This window comes from Melanotaenia boesemani, chromosome 3 (genome assembly GCF_017639745.1).
Source record: "Melanotaenia boesemani isolate fMelBoe1 chromosome 3, fMelBoe1.pri, whole genome shotgun sequence".
Taxonomy (NCBI): domain Eukaryota; kingdom Metazoa; phylum Chordata; class Actinopteri; order Atheriniformes; family Melanotaeniidae; genus Melanotaenia; species Melanotaenia boesemani.
The window spans coordinates 4128300-4149875 of NC_055684.1; the positions used below are offsets into that span (position 1 = coordinate 4128300).

The 21576-nt window shown below is 40.9% G+C and overlaps 1 protein-coding gene across 3 annotated transcripts in view; it reads left to right on the plus strand.

Annotated features, from left to right (window-relative positions):
- LOC121637452 (contactin-4-like) overlaps nt 1–21576 on the plus strand; it is a 229672-nt gene that overhangs the window by 59084 nt on the left and 149012 nt on the right. For all 3 annotated transcript variants that reach the window (XM_041981642.1, XM_041981641.1, XM_041981644.1), the window contains exon 3: nt 9035–9167. In XM_041981642.1, coding sequence (XP_041837576.1) covers nt 9035–9167 — 133 coding nt within the window. The remainder of the gene's footprint in view (nt 1–9034; nt 9168–21576) is intronic.

Here is a 21576-nt window from a genome sequence, read left to right on the forward strand (position 1 = left end):
CCTAATTTAAATGTGACGTTAATAACTGTCAATACTGGAAGTACACCTCCACCTCTCATAGTTTACATTAATTTGCAAAGTGACTTACTGGTCAAGAAAGACTCCATGAGGCCATTTTCCTCTCCTCTTGGACATGAACAGAAATTCAGTGAGGAAGTGGGAATGACAAAAAAATGTTCCAGACTTCTTGATGATATATTATTGTCATCATTTGGTGGTAATTCAGCTGTCAGTCTCTGTGAATCCCGTAGAGCTTATTATCCAGTGCAGTCAGAACAGCAGTCGCTTCTCATCTTCTGCTGCCGTTTGAGACCTAATTTTTATCCCATGTCATTAAATGATGCCTGATATACCAGTTTTACTGTAGCTGCTTAAAAACACACATTGTCTCTTCTTATGTGGTCATTCCATTTCTCAGGCTTTCATTATTTCAGTAATCAAGCATCGTTTTTGGAAGCTTGTCAGGATCTCTTAATGGTCCACAGGAATATCTTGCTGGCAGAGTTGTGATCCTTGACAGGATCATTTCTAACATTCAAATTTTCTGTCATGTTTTACTTGGATTTTCTTTTGCAGCCAGGGGAGTTAATCATTGCTTTGCATGCTGTATAGTGTGCACAGCAATCTAAGAGATCAGGCAGCTGAGAGGGTGTCAAAGCACAGATGTGAGTTACTGTGTGATGCAAATTGAGTCACAGCTTAGAGAACTGCAACTTATTTAAAAGTTTTCCACCATATGAAAGTTAGAGTTGTTACTGAATCTTCACCCTGAATAATTTGTTCTTTCATCTTGATGGCGTCTGAATTTAACTATGGACACAAAGAACTAGTTCCTTTATCAAAACAAAAGTAGTTTGTTTGTACCTTTGAATATAACCCACAGAAGCATCTTATATGGGAAATGGAGCAGTTTTGACAATGTCATCCTCCCATGTCATCCATTTCTATCAACAAGCCACAACGTTCTCATTGAAAGGGTTTTGGATGGTTTGATTACACACAGCACTTTCAACCAGATCCCTTTTGGCTTGGTTTCTGTCATCACTAAAACACTTTCATCACTTCATAGGTGCCTTTAGACAATACCATTACTTGGTTTGGGGTTGAAATAAAATAAATTTGGTCAAGGTAAAACACATCATGATAAGGGTTAAAAGACATTCTTCACACTGTCGGTCAGCATCCCACGGCTGTTGAGCTGCATGCGGTTCTTCATCGTCATCTTCCTTGGCTCTAGAAGAAAACAGAGTGTAATTCTACATGACCAGATAAATATACATTCATTGACAATGATGCTGGTTTACCTATATGCTAGATTTATGCTGACATTTACTAAACAAATTGTCAAGGGTCAAGGAGAAAGTGGACCCAAATGCAGGACTCAGAGACAGATGGACTGTAGGAAGAAAGTTTTAATGCTAAGAACACACCTTAGGATAAACACCAAGGAAACACGACGGATGACCGGACAAACACTGATTGAAACCAAGGGGTATGTGACTGGAGCACAACGAATGAGATTCAGGTGAAGTGAATTAACAATTAAAACCAGGTGAGCTAATGAGCAGGAAAATAAAAAAGAATGCAACACACCAGGGAAGAAACTAAAAAAAAACAAAACAGGATACCAGACAAGACAATGAACCCACAGGACAGTAAAACTAAACCAAAAACACATACACCCTGACAAAAAATACACAGCATTTCCTGAAAGGCACCAAACTGGAGAACTTCTGATTCTAAGGAAGCATAGAGCTGTCACCCAAATTAAAAGGAAATATTTAGACCTTATCACATTATAATGTAATAGTTAATTATAAAACGTGAAACATGTCACATTATAATGTAATAAATTTTATTGTGAGAACATGAAACACAAAGTACTGTGTTGCTGCAACCTAAAAATATTGGAGCAACATACGTTTTATGGAAATTATGCATGTCAACCAGAAACATTTCAGCTCTTTTTGTCAGAGATTAATTGTTCTACTCTGATTTATTGTTGTACACACAGGAATGTGGGACGGTTGTGAGCAACACGTCACCTGCCTGCACGCTGTGAGACGGTGTGTGCGTGTGTCTGAGTGAGTGTGTTGCTTTTGGTTAACAACTACTAGTGGTTTATGCCTATGGCCTAGTTATCTCTGAATATGCACTGCTGGGACTGGGAAAATCCACTTGTCAACACGACACAAAGACATACACCTGACTGATTTAAGGGTGCAACATCTATGGCAAGTGGCAGGTGCTACATTGTCTGCCAAGCTTCATCGTTGTCCAGTGAAGTACACCTTAATCCCGTTTGGTAATTTAGACATTTCTTCGATCTACTGCATTCACAGTTTTTTCATTCAAAGATGAAACCCGTCTATATTCCTTGTTTTCACCACAAATTGTATCACATTATAACGTGATATGTTTCATGTTATTGCAATAAATTATCATGTTAATGTGATATGGTTACAATTGATTTGTTTATTTATTCTTTGCCGCAAATAGCAACCGCCCAGATCAGGGCTGCGGTGCAGGACCCCAGCCACCTAGACCAGGGTGGTTACTGTTGCAACAACCCCAAGACTGAGCTGGCAAAACCCCCAGCATGGAGGATCCCCATGAGGAAAACACTGGAGTTAAAACAAAGATTAAGAATAACCTTAAGTAGCTATGAGAATAACTAAGAGCAGCAATGATAAAACTACAAATTAAGGATTTCATAAAATAATGTCCTAAAACAGTAATAAAATTAAATAAAATTATAATAAAATTAAATAAAATTCTATAAAATAAATGAAGATCAAATAAAATTTAGTTAAAAGCCAAACTAAAAAGGTGGGTCCTGGGCCTCTTTTTAAAAACACCAACAGTCTCTGCAACCCTGAGGTTCCCTGGCAGGGTATTCCACAGACGAGGGCCGTAATAATGGAAAGACGCCTCGTCGTATGTTTTGGTTTTAACTTTAGGGAACAACAAAGAGGCCGGTACCAGAGGACCTCAGGGCTCATAATTTAAAAGCAAGTCAGATAAATAAGAAGATCCAAGACCATTAAAACATTTATAAACCACTAAAAGAACCCTAAAATCAATGCTGAAACAGACGGGGAGCCAATGCAGCGATTTTAAAACTGGTGTAATGTGTTTTCACCATCTGGTCCTCATTGGAACTCATGCTGCTATGTTCTGAAGTAGTTCTAGGTTTGAAATAGACTTTTTAGGAAGACAGTGAGCATCACATTAAAGTAATCTAACCTACTAGAAATTAAAGCATGCATTAGCATCTCCATTTTGACAGGAGAGAGAAATGTGCGGACTCAAACGATGTTTTTAAGATGACAAAATTCTGTCTTTGTGACATTTCTGATGTGTGAAGTAAAATCCAGCTGAAAAGCACACCCAGATTTCTTAAACACTGAAAGGATTAAAAAGTTGTAATTTTGATAAAATGAGCTCTCTTTTTCCCTCGGGACTGATAATTAAAACTTCAGGTTTCACGGATTCATAAGGAGCATGTATCCATACATAGAAAATCTGTGAGCCAGGAATAAAACCATTTAAAAGCAGTACCCATGAGGCCCACCAGACGCCTGAGTCTGTCTAATAAAATCTAATGATGTACTGTATCAAATGCAGCACTAAGATCCAGCAGAACCAGGACAGAAAGTTTCTGCAAGTTGGAGTTAAATCTAAGGTCATTAACAATCTTTAAAAGGGCCGTTTCGGTACTGTGGTTTTTCCTTAAACCAGATTGATATTAGCGGCTATGTTGTTGGGGGCTCATGCCCCTGGTAGGGTCACCCATGGCAAACAAATGTCTAGGGGAGGGACCAGACGAAGTGCGGCTCAAATCACCCCTATGATGAGGAGAAAGCAAGGACCAAGGTTTCCCTTGCCCGGACGTGGGTTCCCGGGGCCCCCCTCTGGAGCCAGACCTGGAGGTGGGGCACGGAGGCAAGAGTTTGGTGGCTGGGCCTTTGCCCATGGGGCCTGGTCGGTCTCAGCCCGAAAGGGTGACGTGGGCCTCCCCTCCCGTGGGCTCACCACCTGCAGAAGGGGCCACGGGGGTTGGGTGCAGTGTAAGCTGGGCGGCTGATCGTTGGCTGCAAAATCTAGCTCTAGGGACGTGGAATGTCACCTCTCTGGCGGGGAAGGAGCCTGAGCTGGTGCGCGAGGTTGAGCGGTTCTGGCTAGATATAGTTGGACTCACCTCGACGCACTGCTCAGGCTCTGGAACCACTGTCCTTGAGAGGGGCTGGACCCTGTTCCATTCTGGAGTTGCTCCCGGTGAGAGGCGCAGAGAAGGTGTCATTGCCCCCCGACTTGGCGCCTGTATGTTGGGGTTTACCCTGGTGGACGAAAGGGTAGCCTCCCTCCGACTTCGGGTAGGGGGAGGGGTCCTGACTGTTGTTTGTGCTTATGCACCAAGTAGCAGTTCGGAGTACCCACCCTTTTTGGAGTCCTTGGAGGTGGTGTTGGAGAGCACTCCTTCCAGGGACTCCCTCGTTCTGCTGGGGGACTTCAATGCTCACGTGGGCAATGACAGCGAGACCTGGAGGGGCGTGATTGGGAGGAACGGCCCCTGTAATCTGAATCCGAGTGGTGTTTTGTTGTTTGACTCCTGTGCGCGTCATGGACCGTCCATAACGAACACCTTGTTCAGGCATAAGAGTGCCCACATGTGCACTTGGCACCAGGACACTCTAGGCCACAGTTCAATGATCGACTTTGTAGTCGTGTCGTCTGACTTGCAGCCGCATGTTCTGGACACTCGGGTGAAGAGAGGGACGGAGCTGTCAACTGATTGCCACCTGGTGGTGAGTTGGCTGAGATGGTGGGGGAGGATGCTGGTCAGGCCTGGCAGACCCAAGCGTGTTGTAAGGGTCTGCTGGGAACGTCTGGCAGAGTCCCCTGTCAGAAAGTCATCGGTGCCTGTCGTGGCAGTAACCCCCGAACTCGTTGGTGGACACCGGCAGTAAGGGATGCCGTCAAGCTGAAGAAGGAGTCCTATCGGGATTTTTGGCCTGTGGGACTCCAGAGGCAGCTGATGGGTATCGGCGGGCTAAGCAGAGCCACTAAGGCAAAAACTCGGGCATAGGAGGAGTTTGGAGATGCCATGAAGAATGACTTCTGGATGGCTTCGAGGAGACTCTGGTCCACCATCCGGCGGCTCAGGAGGGGAAAGCAGTGCTCCGTCAAGACTGTGTACAGTGGGGATGGGGGGCTGCTGACCTCGACTCGGAACATTGTGAGGCGGTGCAGGGAATACTTCGAAGACCTTTTCAATCCCACCAACACGTCTTCTGATGAGGAAGCAGAGTCTGGAATAGCTGGTGCTGGCTCTCCTAACTCTGGGGCTGAGGTTCCTGAGGTGGTTAAAAAGCTCCTCGGTGGCAAGGCCCTGGGGGTGGATGAGGTCCGCCCAGAGTTCCTTAGGGCTCTAGATGCTGTAGGACTGTCTTGGCCGACACGCCTCTGCAGCATCGTGTGGACATCGGGGACAGTTCCCCTGGACTGGTAGACTGGGGTGGTGGTCCCCCTTTTCAAAAAGGGGGACCGGAGGGTGTGCTACAACTACAGGGGGATCACACTCCTCAGCCTCCCTGGTAAGGTCTATTCAGGGGTGCTGGAGAGAAGGGTCCGTCGGATAGTCGAATCTCGGATTTAAAGGAGGAGCAGTGTGGTTTTCGTCCCGGTTGTGGAACAGTGGTCCAGCTCTACAAACTCTTCAGGGTCTTTGAGGGGGCATGGGAGTTTGCCCAACCAATCTACATGTGCTTTGTGGACTTGGAGAAGGCATTTGACCCTGTCCCCCGGGGACTCCTGTGGGGGGTACTCCGGGAGAATGGAGTGCCGGACCCGCTTGTACGAGCTGTCCCTGTACGACCGGTGTCAGAGCTTGGTCCACATTGCCAGCAGTAAATCAGAATCGTTTCCAGTGCAGGTTGGACTCCGCCAAGGCTGCCCTTTGTCACCGATTCTGTTCATAACTTTTATGGACAGAATTTCTAGGCGCAGCCGAGGTGTTAAGGGGATCTGGTTCGGTGGCCTCAGGATTGGGTCTCTGCTCTTTGCGGATGATGTGGTTCTGTTGGCTTTATCAGGCCGTGATCTTCAGCTCTCACTGGAGCGATTCGCAGCCGAGTGTAAAGCGGCTGGGATGAGAATTAGCACCTCCAAGTCCGAGACCATGGTCCTCAGCCAGAAAAAGGTGGAGTGCTCTCTCCTGGTATGCAATAGGGTCCTGCCCCAAGTTCACATATCTCAGGGTCTTGTTCACGAGTGAGGGAAGGATGGAGCAGGAGATCGACAGGCGGATCGGTGCGGCGTGTGCAGTGATGCGGACTCTGCATCGGTCTTTCGTGGTGAAGAAGGAGCTGAGCCAAAAGGCAAAGTTCTCGATTTACTGGTCAATCTACGTTCTTACTCTCACCTGTGGCCACGAGCTGTGGGTAGTTACTGAAAGAACAAGATCGCGAATACAAGCGGCCGAAATGAGTTTTCACCGCAGGGTGGCCGGGCTCTCCCTTAGAGATAGGGTGAGAAGCTTGGTGATCTGGGAGGGGCTCAGAGTAGAGCCTCTGCTCCTCCACATCGAGAGGAGCTAGATGAGGTGGCTCGGGCATCTAGTTATGATGTTCCGGGCACGTCCCACCGGAAATTGGGTCTAAAGGCAGGTTGTGGGCTTTAATTGGGAGAAAACATGACCAAGTATCTTTGCATCCACCAGGGCAAAACTCTCCAGCATTTCCTATAATAAAAATAATGCTTCAAATCTGTTAAAATCAATGTTTCGTTGAGGTAAAAGACAGCAACCCAAAAGATATTATGGCACAGAAATCCTTTTAAGAACAGAGGATGCAGAAAAGAGAATGATTTATTAAAACAATCAGAGCATCTATGCTTTACTTAAGAAACAAATGTGACACATTTTTGAAAATTTGAGATATAATTCTCTCTTTAAAGTCCATCAAGGGCAGGCCCATTGAAATGACAGCAAAATTACACAACTTCAGCAGATGTAGACAGTATTAAGCAGACAGTGATGTGTAGAACTCTGATGATGCAGAGGTTTGATATTTTCTTTTGCTGTGACAGCTAAAAAGCAAAAAAATAAATAAATAAATACATAATAAAAGTTTTGTTTATTGTAAGTTACTTTAGGAGTCAAATACTTTTGTGACTCTGAACAATGTTAAAGTTAGTGGGACAGGTGGCAAAAATTGTTCCAAAGTTTCTTGTTAGATTTAAGATTGCCAAAAATAGTGAATTTAGACTTGGAGTGGTGATCTAATAAGCATAATAATCTTTGTTATCAATAAACTCAATATGCTCTGGCCTTCATTGTTGCCCTTTTTGGGGTTTAATGGCTAAAATGTATGATTTAGCTACATAAATGTAGCTGCAATGGACTGGCAACCTGTCCAGGGTGTATCCTGCCTCTCACCTGCTAATTGCTGGGATAAGCTCCAGCTTCCCCATGACCTTGTAATGGACTAAGCTGTATAGAAAATGAATGAATTTAATTTAACTAGACAGACATTAGACATTGCAGCCTTGAAATGTTTTAGAGATGTTGTAGTTGTTGTGTTTTGGGAAAACACAAATCTCCAGCAATTGATCCAGACTCTGCAGAAATTTTCCACCCAAAGCCCGAGAAGATGTTTGGTGAGTTACCAACATTAGCCGCTAACATTGTTTTTGAGACTCTCATCCCTCAAAAAATGTGCCAATGTGGTATTCAAAGAAAATGAAACCTCTAGCAGAGCAGCAGCATATAAGGGGTAAAAATGTGATAAATGTGAAATGTGAAAAAGTATTTTAGCTCAGAACATAGTTTTTTTTTTTTCACTCAATAACGCATAACCAATGTCATGCTGTTATGTAAACACAACTGAGTTTAAGTGTTTAGGTAAAGTGGTTTTTTAACATATAACAGATATGGCCATTTCAGTAAGAAGACTCGTGCTTTTCAGAGCAATTTCACAGTTTGCCATCACATATTAAGCTATAACAGAGTTAGAGGTGGTCTTTTACTACCAGACTACTGAAGACAACCAAACAGGACCAGATGTACTGGGATTAGCAGTGGGCTGTTAGCCATATCATGGGCTCTTAACAAAGCAAAGCTAGATGTTGGAGGGCAAGATTCTGTACATCCTATCTTAAACTTTATAAAATCTTTGGATATATTGCGTAATAGTCTAAAATGAGTGCTACATTCAGCTGGATGTATTGCTACAGATGCATTGTTGAAATCCTGTTTCTTTACTTAAAATTCATCCAGACAAAAAAGCTAGCGCTATTAGCTTATTCAGGAACAAAAACTCCATTAAACTCAATAAAAACTAAACAGTGTTGGAGCAGCACCACTCCACCATGCTATGTAAAAAGACTTGTTGTAGAGCAACATGAATCATTATGAATCATTAGAATGAATAAATTCCTTAACTTTTGTCTCATAAAATATATTTAATTACTGAATTACTTTTTAAATACACATTGTAAAAGTATTGTACTCACTGTGTATACCAACCTGCAAGTTACGCTTCAAGTTTTAAGACTGACCCTGGAATGCATCCAGAAGATGTCCTTAATTCCCCCTCAGTGAGTGAGCTGATACCTCACTGTGTCCTTTACAACACAGAGTTCTAACAACATGAAACCAAGTGATTACACCTCTGCATGAGCACATAATCCAAGCATCTGCCCAAATAAATAAATAAAAGGACAAATAAAAGCAAGTTAATGGAGGTAATGGAGACGTTTTTCCAGGTCATTGTTCAAAGTAGATTAGTCTCTAAATCCTATTACCACATTAATAGGTGCTGAAGACACGTTTCACTTCAGATATTTCATGCCTGTGCCGCTGAGCCGTGACAGGCAGTTTAAATTGATATGTTTAGTCTGCTTGTGGTTTGGCCCTCCGAGAGACTTAGAGCAGCTTCAACCTGTTTCTGCTGCTGACTAATTGGCTGTTTTGCAAACAGTCTGGTGCAGAAGTTAATAGTCAGCCGTGTTGTGTTTCCATGTCACCCTACAGAGAGCAGCATCCTGGAGAGTCCTGTCTTCACCAAGCAGCCAGGCAGCATCGTGTATCCTGTGGAGACTCAGGAGAGCAACAGGGAGGTGGTGTTCAGCTGCGAAGCCCAGGGAAGCCCTCCTCCCACGTATCGGTAAGTGTGTGACTGCAGTGCCTCATCCGTCTTCCTCTGCACATCGTTCCTTCCCCATCGATACCTCTTCCTTTCATCAGCCTCAACATCCTTCAGCGTATTGATGGCAAATGTCTGCACATTGCCTGCAGCGGCCCCTCTCCACATTTTGGCATCTCCATAAAGCAACAGGAGGGAACTGTTGGAAAACAAAGAACTCATAAAATTTGCATTTTTTTCCCACTCAACTAATCCGTAATTCCTTTAACTGACAGACAGATCACTTCTTGTTAAAACCCATCACCTGTCACTGACTTCCTGACATGTTATCTTTGACTTCTTAATGTCTTAACTGTTCTCATTGTTAAAACCTCACAATACAATATGCTTAAAGAATGTATTCAAAACATTTGAGCCTATGTTACCCAGATTCCAATTAAGGTTATTAAATCACGATTTCAGTCTCAACACAGTAGTATATTAATGTTGTAGGTAATGATTTATTGTTTACCGGTTTACCATTTCTGCTTCAATAGACAAGGCGGCTTTATTTGTACAGAACGTTTCATGTACAATTCTATTCAAAATGCTTAACATAAAACATAAAAACATTAGAAACATTACAGCAGGTGCAGAAACATTAAAAAGTATATGAAGATAAACAAAAATTGAAAAAAAAAATATAAAAACATATTTGCAATAATGAAATCAAAATAAAATTATGTAAAATAACCAAATTAAATTAAAACTATCGAAAAGTAAACAACAGTCTAGATAAGTTAAATGATACGGTGCAGATTTCATTCATAGGCATATGAGAAAAGAAGCGTTTTATCCTGGTTTTAAAAGTTTCTACAGTTGGTGAAAGTTTAATCTCCACTGGCAGTTTGTTCTACTTGTTTGAAGCATAACAGCTAAATGCTGCTTCTCCATGTTTAGTCTGGACTCTGGTCTGGAGTAGCTGACCTCTGTCCTTGGATCTAGATCTCTGCCAGGTTTATGTTCTCTGAACATATCACAGGTGTATTCTGGGATTTGTAGACATCAGTAGGAGGTTTAAAATCTATTCTGTGACTGACTGGAAACCAGTGTAAAGATCTTAAAACTACCGTGATGGGTTCAGATCTCTTAGTCTTGGTTAAAACTCCAACAGCAGCATCTGGATGAGCTGCAGAAAGTCCTGTTAAAAGACTCTTACAGTATTCTGGTCTATCGGAGATGAATGCATAGATGAGTTTTTCCTGGGCTTTTACTTCTGTTTATGTTTTTCAGTTAATAAAAAGCTGCCTTGGTGACAGGTGTTATTTGCTCCAGACACTGACACAGTAAGCCTATTTGACTGCAGTCGTCTGGTGACACATAAAGTTGTGTATCGCCCCAGAAAACAGTCCTTAATTGGTTTAATTAAATTATGATTCAGTTCAATCCAGAATCCAGTGATCAGTATGACACAATATCACATGCTGATTTATCGCTTCCAAGCTAGGCAGTTATTTCCTATAAATGGGCTTGTATGAATGGGGATTTGTTTTCATTGGATCACAATGAATTGGGTTCAACTGAATATCACGGTAAAGTGCCTTGAGATGACTTTATTGTGAACTGGCAGTATTCAAAAAAAAGTTCAGTTGAAATGGATTTTTATCAAATCACACACAGCAGGCGCAGTGTGTAGCTCAGCTGGTTGAGCAGCGATCCCACGTACAGAAGCCACAGCTCCTCGGTGCTGCCGGCCCTGTTCGAGTCCTGGCCCGGAGCCCTTTGCTGCAGGTCATTCTCCGCTCTCTACAACCCAGCTTTCCTGTCCAACTGCTATTAAAATAAAGGCCACAAAGCCCCCCTGCCCCCAAAAAGAAAATGATCACACAAAGCAGCTAAAATCAGTTTTTCTTCCTGATTATTCAGGCATGTAGATGAGAAACAATCTGTTCTTTTAACAAGAATAAACTGAACCACATAAGATTTGAAATGTTCACATCATGTAAAACAAAACGGAATAAAAACATTTTTATTTGTAAACATTAACCCTTAAAATTCCACCAGATCATCGGCGCTCCCTCTTATTGTTTCTCTGGAACTGTAGTGTGTCACTCTGGGGGGTAAATTGTGATAACTAGTCCCGGCTGGTACCAATAGTACCAGTTTGGACACTTGTTTGCAGTGGGCAGGCCCCGTTTTTCAAGTTTGAATTCATAATAAGACAATAATTCAATGTGATAACGTCATTGACTTGTGAGAATCTAAGCTTTCATCTAAAAAAAAAAAACAAAAAAGAAAAAAAATCATTCAAGCTATTATAGTTCTGTTTTTAGGGGAGATTGAACAGAATTATGATGATAGTGAATCAGAATCAGAATCAGAATCAGAATCAGATTTATTGCCAAGTAACTTTCATTACAAGGAATTTGTTGTGATTTGACGGTGCCTACATATAAATAGATAAATATGAACCATAAGATATGAACAAGCCAACTGAACATATAACATTAAGACTGAAAAACTATATAAGAGTGGAAATAAAAATTATGTACATAAAAATAAATAAGAGTAAAGTAGTGTATTTACATTAAATGAAATGTGCAGTCTGTAGTATAAAAATAAAAATGTACAAATTGAAGTGACCAATGAAGGGGGAGTGTGTTAATGCGTTGTCAGTCAGGTAAGTCTTTAGGTGAGTTCCAGAGCCTGATGGCAGAGGGGAAGAAACTGTTTTTGTGGCGGGAGGTTCTGGTTCTGATAGACCGCAGCCTCCGGCCAGAGGGGAGAGGGTCAAACAGATGGTGTCCAGGGTGGGAGGGGTCAGCTGCTATCCTCCCTGCTCTCCTCAGGGTTCTGGAGGAGTAGAGTTCTGGGAGAGAAGGAAGGCTGCAGCCAATCACCTTTTCTGCAGAACGTATGATACGCTGCAGTCTGCACCTGTCCTTGGCAGAGGAAGCAGCGTACCAGACGGTGATGGAGGAGGTGAGGATGGACTCCACGATGGCAGTGTAGAAGTGGACCAGCATTGTCCGTGGCAGATTGAACTTCTTCAGCTGCCTCAGGAAGTACATCCTCTGCTGAGCCTTCTTGATGAGGGAGCTGATGTTCAGCTCCCATCTGAGGTCCTGGGAGATGATGGTGCCCAGGAAGCGGAAGGACTCCACAGTGTCCACTGGGGAGCCACGCAGGATGACAGGGGAGGGGGGGGGCTGTGCTCTTCCTGAAGTCCGTAATCATCTCTACTGTTTTGGAAGCATTGAGCTCCAGGCTGTTCTCGCTGCACCAAGCCATCAGACGGTCAATCTCCCATCTATAAGCAGACTCATCCCCACCAGAGATGAGTCCAATGAGGGTGGTGTCATCTGCAAACTTCAGGAGCTTGACAGACTGGTGACTGGAGGTGCAACTGTTCGTGTACAGAGAGAAGAGCAGGGGAGAAAGAACACAGCCTTGCAGGGAGCCGGTGCTGATCGTCCTGGAGTCCGAAGTGTGGCTTCCCAGTCTCACGCGCTGCTTCCTGTCCGACAGGAAGTCTGTGATCCACCTGCAAGTGGTGTCGGGCACGTTGAGTTGTGAAAGCTTGTCCTGCAGACGAGCCGGGACGATCGTGTTAAATGCGGAGCTGAAATCCACAAACAGGATCCTGACGTAGGATCCTGCAGAGTCCAGGTGCTGGAGGATGAAGTGAGTGGCCACTTCAGGTGGCTGCTCACAGCCACTCCATTTTTAAACGTTTAATCAAAGACCCTAAACAGCGAAATTATGAGAGATACGTTCAGACCCATATGGACCAAATTTTACACAAAACAATACAAACTCAGCACAACGATGATGTTCTCATCATGATCTGGGCATTGAACAAACTTCTACATCCCAGTCAAAGTGGTACCGCGATCAGTTTCTAATCTGCACAAATTTACAGAAATTCTTCTTAGAGAAAGGCAACTAGAGCTCAGCCAAACTGATCCCGATTCATTTTGTGCAACTTCAAATTTGTAAAACTTCAAGGAAACAAATGCAGCAGACAAAAGCCAGACCTACTAAAATGTAACTGACTGACTGCATTTAGTGAGGACGAGTCGGACTGACTTTAATCCAGCTGCAGACGAAGCTCCAGAGGCAGAGAAGACAGTTCATGTAGAATCAGGAAATCTAGCAGTTGGACTGTCTTGTTGGCTTTTAATAAATGTATTCAGCATCCCGTCCATCAGGCTGTCAGGATGTTCCGCTCTCTCCCTGCTCTGTCCCTGTTCCACACACACACACACACACACACACACACACACACACACACCCATCAACACTTGAACTTTTTACACCCTCAGGAACAAGCACACGGCCACTTTAATCACTTTAACCAGACCATAAGCTCACTCAATCCTCTTTTTTGCTATAACCATAAATTAATGCTGCACCGGCTGTTTATTATCCTGTTTATTTACTTAATGATAGTACTTGTTTTGTTTGTTTTGTTTATTGGCTTAAATTCTTGTATTTCATGCACCAAAGTTTGAGAGAACCAGAATTTCAATTCTCTGTTTGTGCTGTAAATGCTGCAGAACTGACAATAAAGCTGACTTTGACTTTTCATATTTGCCTGTTCAGGCGTAACAACCGTAGTGATTCTACAACCTTATGTTGTCACTACAGAAAGAAAAAAAAAAATATGTTGACATAAAAAGCGAGAGCAATGTCTAAGTTAATACTTTCTCTTATTAAATCAAATCAAATGTATTTAAAAAAACCAAAGCTGAGCAAAATGCTGAACAGTTTTTGGAAACAATGGACAAACAACAATAAAACATTTTTAAAAACAGATACAGTGAAATAATTATAATAATAACAATAAATAAATAAATAAATAAATGACAAGATTAAAAACACCCAAAAACTTTAGAAAATAATAGTTTTCTTATTTTTTTATTCTTGAATATATTTATGGAAGCTGAGATATGGATTTGAAATAAGAAGACTGTTTCAAAGCTTCGGAGCTGCTTCATTAAAAGCACCATCGCCCTTTCTTACTATTCTAGATGAGGGAAGAGCTAAAAGCAACCGATCGGTAAATCTGAGACACGGGTTTAAAATTATGAGTTTACTGCTTTAAAAACATATAAAAGAATCTTAAACTCAATACGATATTTAACTGGAAGCTATGAGGACTGGAGTGGTGCTTTGTCTCTTCTTTATGAATCCAGCTGCAGCCTTTTGTTCTATCTGCTGACGAGACAGCAGATTGAGAGACACCTGAAAAAAGAGTTACAAAAATCAAGCCTCGAGGACACGCGTGCTGCAGCACCAGGTTTTTCAAAGAGAGGAACGGCTTAATTTTGGCTCTTCTGTACTGGAAGAAACAAGATTTGACTGCAGAGTCGATGTGTTTATCAAATGCTGAATTAGATAAGCACATCAACTCTAGTGGCTGAAGGAAATCTGTAATATGGACATGTTTTAGATTATTTCATTTAATTTTGATCTATAATGAAAAGATTTCTGAAGATGAAAGGCTGCTGGAAGAAAACGTTTTTCTTAAAAATGAAAAGGACGAATAATGATAAATGAAATTTTAAAGACCTTGTCTGGTTCTATCGCCGCATGTAGCAACAACAACAGCTTCTGCAAATCTGAAGAAACAACAAACCAAACAACAAACAAACAAAATACCTTAAAGACTATGCACTTCATACACACACACACACACATATATGTGTGTGTGTGTGTGTATATAGTTATTTGGCATAATAGTGGAAACTGAATCAGTGATCAACAAGCATCGGAAGGATTTTTGAGGTTCTTCTTGTAAACTAAAATGACAGAAAAAAAATGAACATTTTTCATGTGCTTCAAACTCACAGTGACATAAACGTGACGTGTACAGCGAAGTGATCACGTGTGCTTTTGATCTGAGAGTGTCTCATTTATACAGTGTGCATGACACCACGGTTAGAAAACTAAGCAGATGGAGTTTATAATTTCATAAAAACTGACATGTTCTCCAAAACTCTGATTTGGCTCTCGTGGTTCTGGTGAGTGTTTGTAGTTTCCTCAGATGTGATTTACATCATTGTGGTGTTAACAGCTACTCTGCCTGTCCTCATGGTGTAATCTTGTAGGGTATAATGTGTCACTGTCCTTAGATTCAGGCTCTTATTGACTATGACTGAAAGTCCTTCAGGTTTTGTCTCCTGATGAGGCAACAAAACGGCCTTGACTCTCTTAGTTCTTCCTGGATAAGACTTGCTCGTGCTTACAAATCATGCCTGAGCAGATGAGGATCAAGGGAATGTCTTGTTTTTTGCTAGATTTACCTTTCACCCCCTGCTGGAACCAAATTCAATCCATCTGTAGCCTTCGAATTCCCATTAGGCTCTGCTTGCACCGAGTTCAGAGAGCAGAGGTTTTCCCTCTTTATTTCCTCCTCATATGGACCATTAGTCTATTGAAAGGGTGTAATGTTGTGTTGCAGTAGCTCTGGCAAGTAAAAAGTTCAAATCAATCATGTTTGCTCACTGAAATTGCTGGAGTGAGATTTGGAGGGATTGGTACATTTAATACTTGGGCCTGAACCAGTTTAAAAGATGACCTAATCAGCTGTTTCCTGTTGAGGTCGCCGTGTGGTCCTGTCAGAGCCACTGCTGCTGCCTCCTAACGATGTGTTGCAACAAGCAGACCAGAGCTAAATCACGCTCACTGTTCATTAATTGTTACATAGCAGGAAAACTGTGGCGGAGTTGCAGTGAATGCAACACAAAACCTTCCAACAAAGCCATGATAGATATTTCATGCACGAGAGTTAAATCAGGAGCAAACAGCAACAGGAAATGCTGAAAATGTTATTCTGCAGTTCCTATGATCGCTGTGTTAATTTAGTTATTAAACAAGCTGATTGAACATTCATGTGGCCAGAATTGTTGTGAGGAGGAAGAAAGGAATTGTGGAAGGCACAATGAAAGATGAACGCTGCTGGCTGACCTGCTTTATAAAGGGCTGCTGTTTAAGTACTTCACTGTAAAAAGCACAAACAAGACAACAAAGTGAGACAAAGAAACCCAAAAGATAAGAATATTCCAGCAGCTGCTGCCTCTGAAGCACTCTGAAATGACTGTAAAATAACTAAATATACAAATACAATTTTCCATCTATGAAATATTTTTAACATTATATTTTTTAACATCCATATTTTACCATTTTAACACTTTAACATGTGATTGTCCATATTTTTTATTGCTTCATGAAGAATGCTTACGAATAATTACAATGAAATAATCTACAAATATTGTTTAAAACAACTATGAAATAAATAATTAGATGAAAAAAATCTGTTTATTAATTATATAAAACCCAGTACAATGTTTTAAAAGGGGTTGTAACTGATCATGACATCATTATATTCAGATTTATTCATACTTATATCCATTATATATAAAGTGAAGGTGATCAGTTCTTACAGACACAACTCCTATTCACATTTTCAAAACTGGAAAACCTTAACTGAGTTCAGGAACAACAAGAGTCTGCATCCCAGAAAATATATGCTCCCTTTTTTATAATAATCATTTTATCTGTTCGTTTGTTTTTAACTCATTTAAAAACCAAATTTTCTCTCAAAATTTGGTATGCTGATGGGTTTTCACAGTTATAGGTTTTTCTTTTATTTTTCATGAGGCATGCACCTTCACAGTCTGGCCTATTTCTGTCATTTCACTGGTTATTTTATGCAATTAAAAAATACATAATAAAAAAGTATGTTTTTTCCATTGAAAAGTTAGATATTATATGTGGTTCGGTAACTGATGTAAAAATAATATTTTATGTCTGCTAATATTTTTCTTGTAAATGCCTCTAAATAAATGTTATAAATGACTTGTCTTTGTGCTGTTAACGTCTAATTTAAGATGAATTTGCCAAATTGTCTGTGAGGCAGACATGACACTGGGTCACTGGCGGAGTTACAGGCCCGTTATGCTCCAGTCATTTGGTCAGTCTGGCTTACCAGACACACAAAAAAGAAAACCATGTCAAAGGAAAACTTTGAAAGAGCTTTTAAGAACCACTTAAGAATACTACAAAAAAGTCTGGTTCCTTGGAAGCAAATGAAGAATGAGCGGTGGTTCAGTACTTTTGCACAGTACTGCTCAGCTATGATTCACCCCAGCCTTCCTTTGGATTAAAATTCCAACAGGCCTGTGGGAATCCAACCTGCTGGATTAAGTATGTGCTGTTACCAATTCCAAATCTCTGAATTTAAATACTTATCTTGCCAAAAACGGTCTCAAAACAGTGTGTTTTAACGCATACAAGCCGTCCCGCTGTTATCTGCCAGCTCTGAAATTAAACAGCTGTGCATTTTTCCCCAGTTATGGAAAGAAAAATGTACTTTTTTTCCATATTTTTCTTCTTTTCTGTCTTTTTCATCAACTGCTAACCAAACTGTAATTATAAGATATGTAGAATCTATAAAGCTCTGGCACAAAGTAGCATTTTTAAATCAAATTTAAAGGCACCAGGACCAAACAGACTGTCTAACACTCCAAACTCATAAGCCAGATGGTGCGGTATTATGCCATGGTGTACACGGCCTGTTGTTACAGGATTGGGTGAAGCATGTGCCTAACAAATGGGACTGCTGTTGTGGCCTGCATGCCATCATAAATCACTGTAAATAGTATTATTAAATGATCTGCTTTCCATGTGATTCATTCTGCTGCTTTGCTTCGTAAGAAAGATACACAAAGTAAAAGACTCTCACTGTTCAAAGTTCTCCTCATGCTATCTTCTGTTGTTTATCCACTCAATTTATCTGGTGCTACGAGGCATTCCAGTTTCACTGAAATTCTGAGTATAAATAAATAATGAAAACAATCAAAGCAACAGGAGTTGTCATAGGCCGTATAATTTGTCACAAGGGAATGATAGCAGCTTTGCATAAGCAGTTGTTTTTAGATAACACTACATTTAATTGCCACAGACAAATGGACAATTTGAGACATTTAGGAATTCACGTCACTTTCTTCCAACTGAGTTAATTCCTCTTTTTCAACGTATGGCACAATCACTCTCTCAGACAAATCAAAACATTTTCCAGGCTTAATTACCACAGCTATCCAGTCTAATGTTTTAGAAAGACTCAGATAAAGAGCTGAATTGATGACCGGCAGAGAAAATCTCCTGCAACATTTGGTTTTCAGGCTGCCGCCGATTAAACCGTCTCCCTTTGGACACAATGACGAGTTACTCTGAGCAATTACAGCTGTGTAAAAGCTGCTATGTTGGATGCCTTTTCAGAGAGAAAATGAGACCACCATCTGAGTATTATACTAAAAGCGTTTGAGTAAACCCCCCATTGCTTTGCTCTGGGTTTTCAGGTTGAAGGTGGTGTTTGCTTGTGAAATATTTCTGTTGATTTTTGTTTGTTCCTCTTGAATTTCTGGTGTAGTCCAGGGAGACTACAGCCATCCCCCCAAAGGCTCCTCTCTATTGTGTGTGGTAATAAGGCTCTTGAGAGCATGCACTTACTTATGACTGAACTTGAGAAGGGCCATGAAAGACCATTGTGCAGCACATTTTGTCTATTAAAAGCAAGAACTATAGAGGCGCTCTGTGAGTGCAGCAGTGGTCCGGCACATAAGAATTCTACTGTTTGTGAGACGTTTCATTTCGGGATGAGCAACAGAGTCTGACATTGTTTTTAAGGTAATGAGCTCCTGCTTGTATTGTCTGACTGCCCTGCTGCAACAGTAAGGGAGTCTGTGGCCACAGCAGCAAAAATAGTTGATTTCCTGGAACAAAGAAGGCAAATACTGTTCAAAAATACTTTAAATCATGAAGTGTTACAGCACTGAGCCGCACAGCATTCATGGCAGCAACACAGGAAATTAGTGCAGTGTTTCTTTAATATGCAAACATTCATGGAAAAGAAAGTAAGTGATGCTTTTTTTTTTTGTCCAGATGATCCCACACTGCTTCTGTTATGCTGAGGTCCAGCGTCCGGGGAGGAATCATCCCTCCTTATGGAGTACAACTGATAAAATTTACTCTAGTTCACTGCAGTCCATTTCATTCAAATTTATCAGGATTGCATTCAGTACTATTTTACGCCTGCCAAACTGTGTTATCTTCTGTATTTTTCTTAAATTCAATTAAAGAAATGGGAGCAAATCTTCTGTGTCAGGCTTCTAGTAACAATGTGCCCAAGGATACAACTCAAAACTAGCTCTTTGCTTGTCTGTTATGTGTAGATAAAACACTGGTTCATCTGTTTCATGGGCCAGTTTTCAGTGGTTTAAGAAACAAACAATAACATATTGATCTGACCATGGCCAGATTTAAGCATCAGACTGAAAATAAGTGAAAAAACAGCCGTGTCCAAAGAAAATATTTTTTAAGCCCTTCAGAAATCTGGAGGACTGCTGCTAACAACCACTCTGAAGTGAACATAGCAAAATAATGTAGTTTCCAGTTATTTAATTTTTAATCTTGTGTACCTTTAGATTAGCTTATTAGCCATCATAATTCCAAAGAGTTTGTGATTATTTCAGAGCAAGGAAGGGATTTCTCTTGGGAGATGTGCATTCCTGAAAATGAGAGAATATGAGGGAAGTGTCCTCTGATTGGTCCTCTTCCATGCCGTCATGGCAACGATGGGGGAGATGAACATGCACTACACCACCAACTGGTCAGCAAGACATCACAAATCTTGCATAATGACAAACTTTGACAGACAGAACTTTACAGAGCATAAAAACACCTGAAATGCTGCCACACAAACATATTTGATCCACACTGTAAAAAAATAACACTAAAACAATGTAATATTCCATGTTCCACAAAAGGTCTGTCAAAAAACAGGAAAAAACTTTCACCTTTGTTTTTACATGAGCTGTTTTGTTTTATTTTGGATTTCTAATGTTTAACGAATAATTTAATAACAATTAAATTACCTATTAAAGTGGTCAAAAACTGGGACTCATGTTAATCGGAGAACAGCAAACATCACAGTCTGGTGGAGGAAAGGGATGTTTCATATGTACGTGGGACTTTCATTCAGATCAGCACTGTTTCATTTAAAATCCTGCAGCCAGTAAGCCTTTCTACATGAATTCTCAGGTGTACCACCTCACCTGTTCTCTCATCATCCCGTTCATACCTGACACCTTGTAAATGTAGCCATCTTTACTTCGGCTCACATAAAGCCCAAACTGTCCTTTATACCCAGCCCACGCTCAGCCAGAAGCACATCAGCTGGAAAGGTTTCACCGTTCTGTGGGATGTGTTTATCACTGCACTGCCTCCAAGATGGAAACAGGGTGAAATTCTGCTAGTTATTTATTTTTTTAAAGCTGCCGCTGCTGTCGAGGACAGAACAGTTGAAACAGTTGAAACAATATAATATTCATTCTAAATAAGACCTGCTTGTTCCTACAGCTGCTGTCCACTGCTAGCTCCCAGATTATTTCTTCTGATAGCTTTCACTAGCTTGTAACTTTATCCATTCCTTACAGCACATGTTAAACAGCCTTACACTCCCACCTTGCCAAAGTCAGGAGTCATTCCTTGGGGTGCAAAAGATTTTAACATAAAATTTGATTATACAAGAAAACCTGGGAGCTATGACGTAGCCAGGTTGTTTAAAAAACAGCTTGTGAAGCAAGAGTTTGAGACTGGTAGATTAAATTTATCTCTTTTTTCCTTTTTCAGCTTCAAGTGGCATTACAGGTGAAAATAAATAGTTTAATACTGCAGATAAGCCAAAGAAGAAATGATAAGAAAATTGCTCGACCACGTTAAAAGATTGGAGGCAAAATATAAAGAAATGAAGGGTGGCTCAACACTTTTGCCCAGAACTGTATATTATAAGAAAGAACCAAACACAACAGCACTGTCAACGTTCTCTCTGAAAGTTTTTTTTTTCTTCCTCAGAGGGATCATATTGGCATAACAAGGAGAGTTAAGATATCAGTACACAAAACAGCTTTGCACTACTTCTGTCTTCTGTATACCAAAGGGCTTAAACAAAGCCTCTTTCTTTCCATCAAAGGTTATTTATGTTCCAGATAAAACAGTACAGTGTTTTCTCAGCTGCACCTGCAATCAGCCTGGGAAATATATAAAAATCAAAGCAAAAGAAAATTTAGATGTTCTCCTGTAAGAAATAATCAGATTCAAAGTCATTCTGATCAAAGCAGGATTGACTATTTAAAAGTGATTTGAAAGGACCTTTAAATGTCTGCTTATCCATCTAGAACTTTTACAGCTCTGAAGGTTCTACATCACTGGTAATAAATTACAATACATGAGCTCTTTTTATGCCACAACTGATGTAAGTTGTGGTTTGAAATGATGGAGTTCCTCCTACCTGTGTTTATTTTAATAAGATGTGTCTGGGTGGAGAGATTTGAGAGTTTGTTGCCATTTTAAGTGAATTACGCTCTTCGCTGATCACCCCCAACAC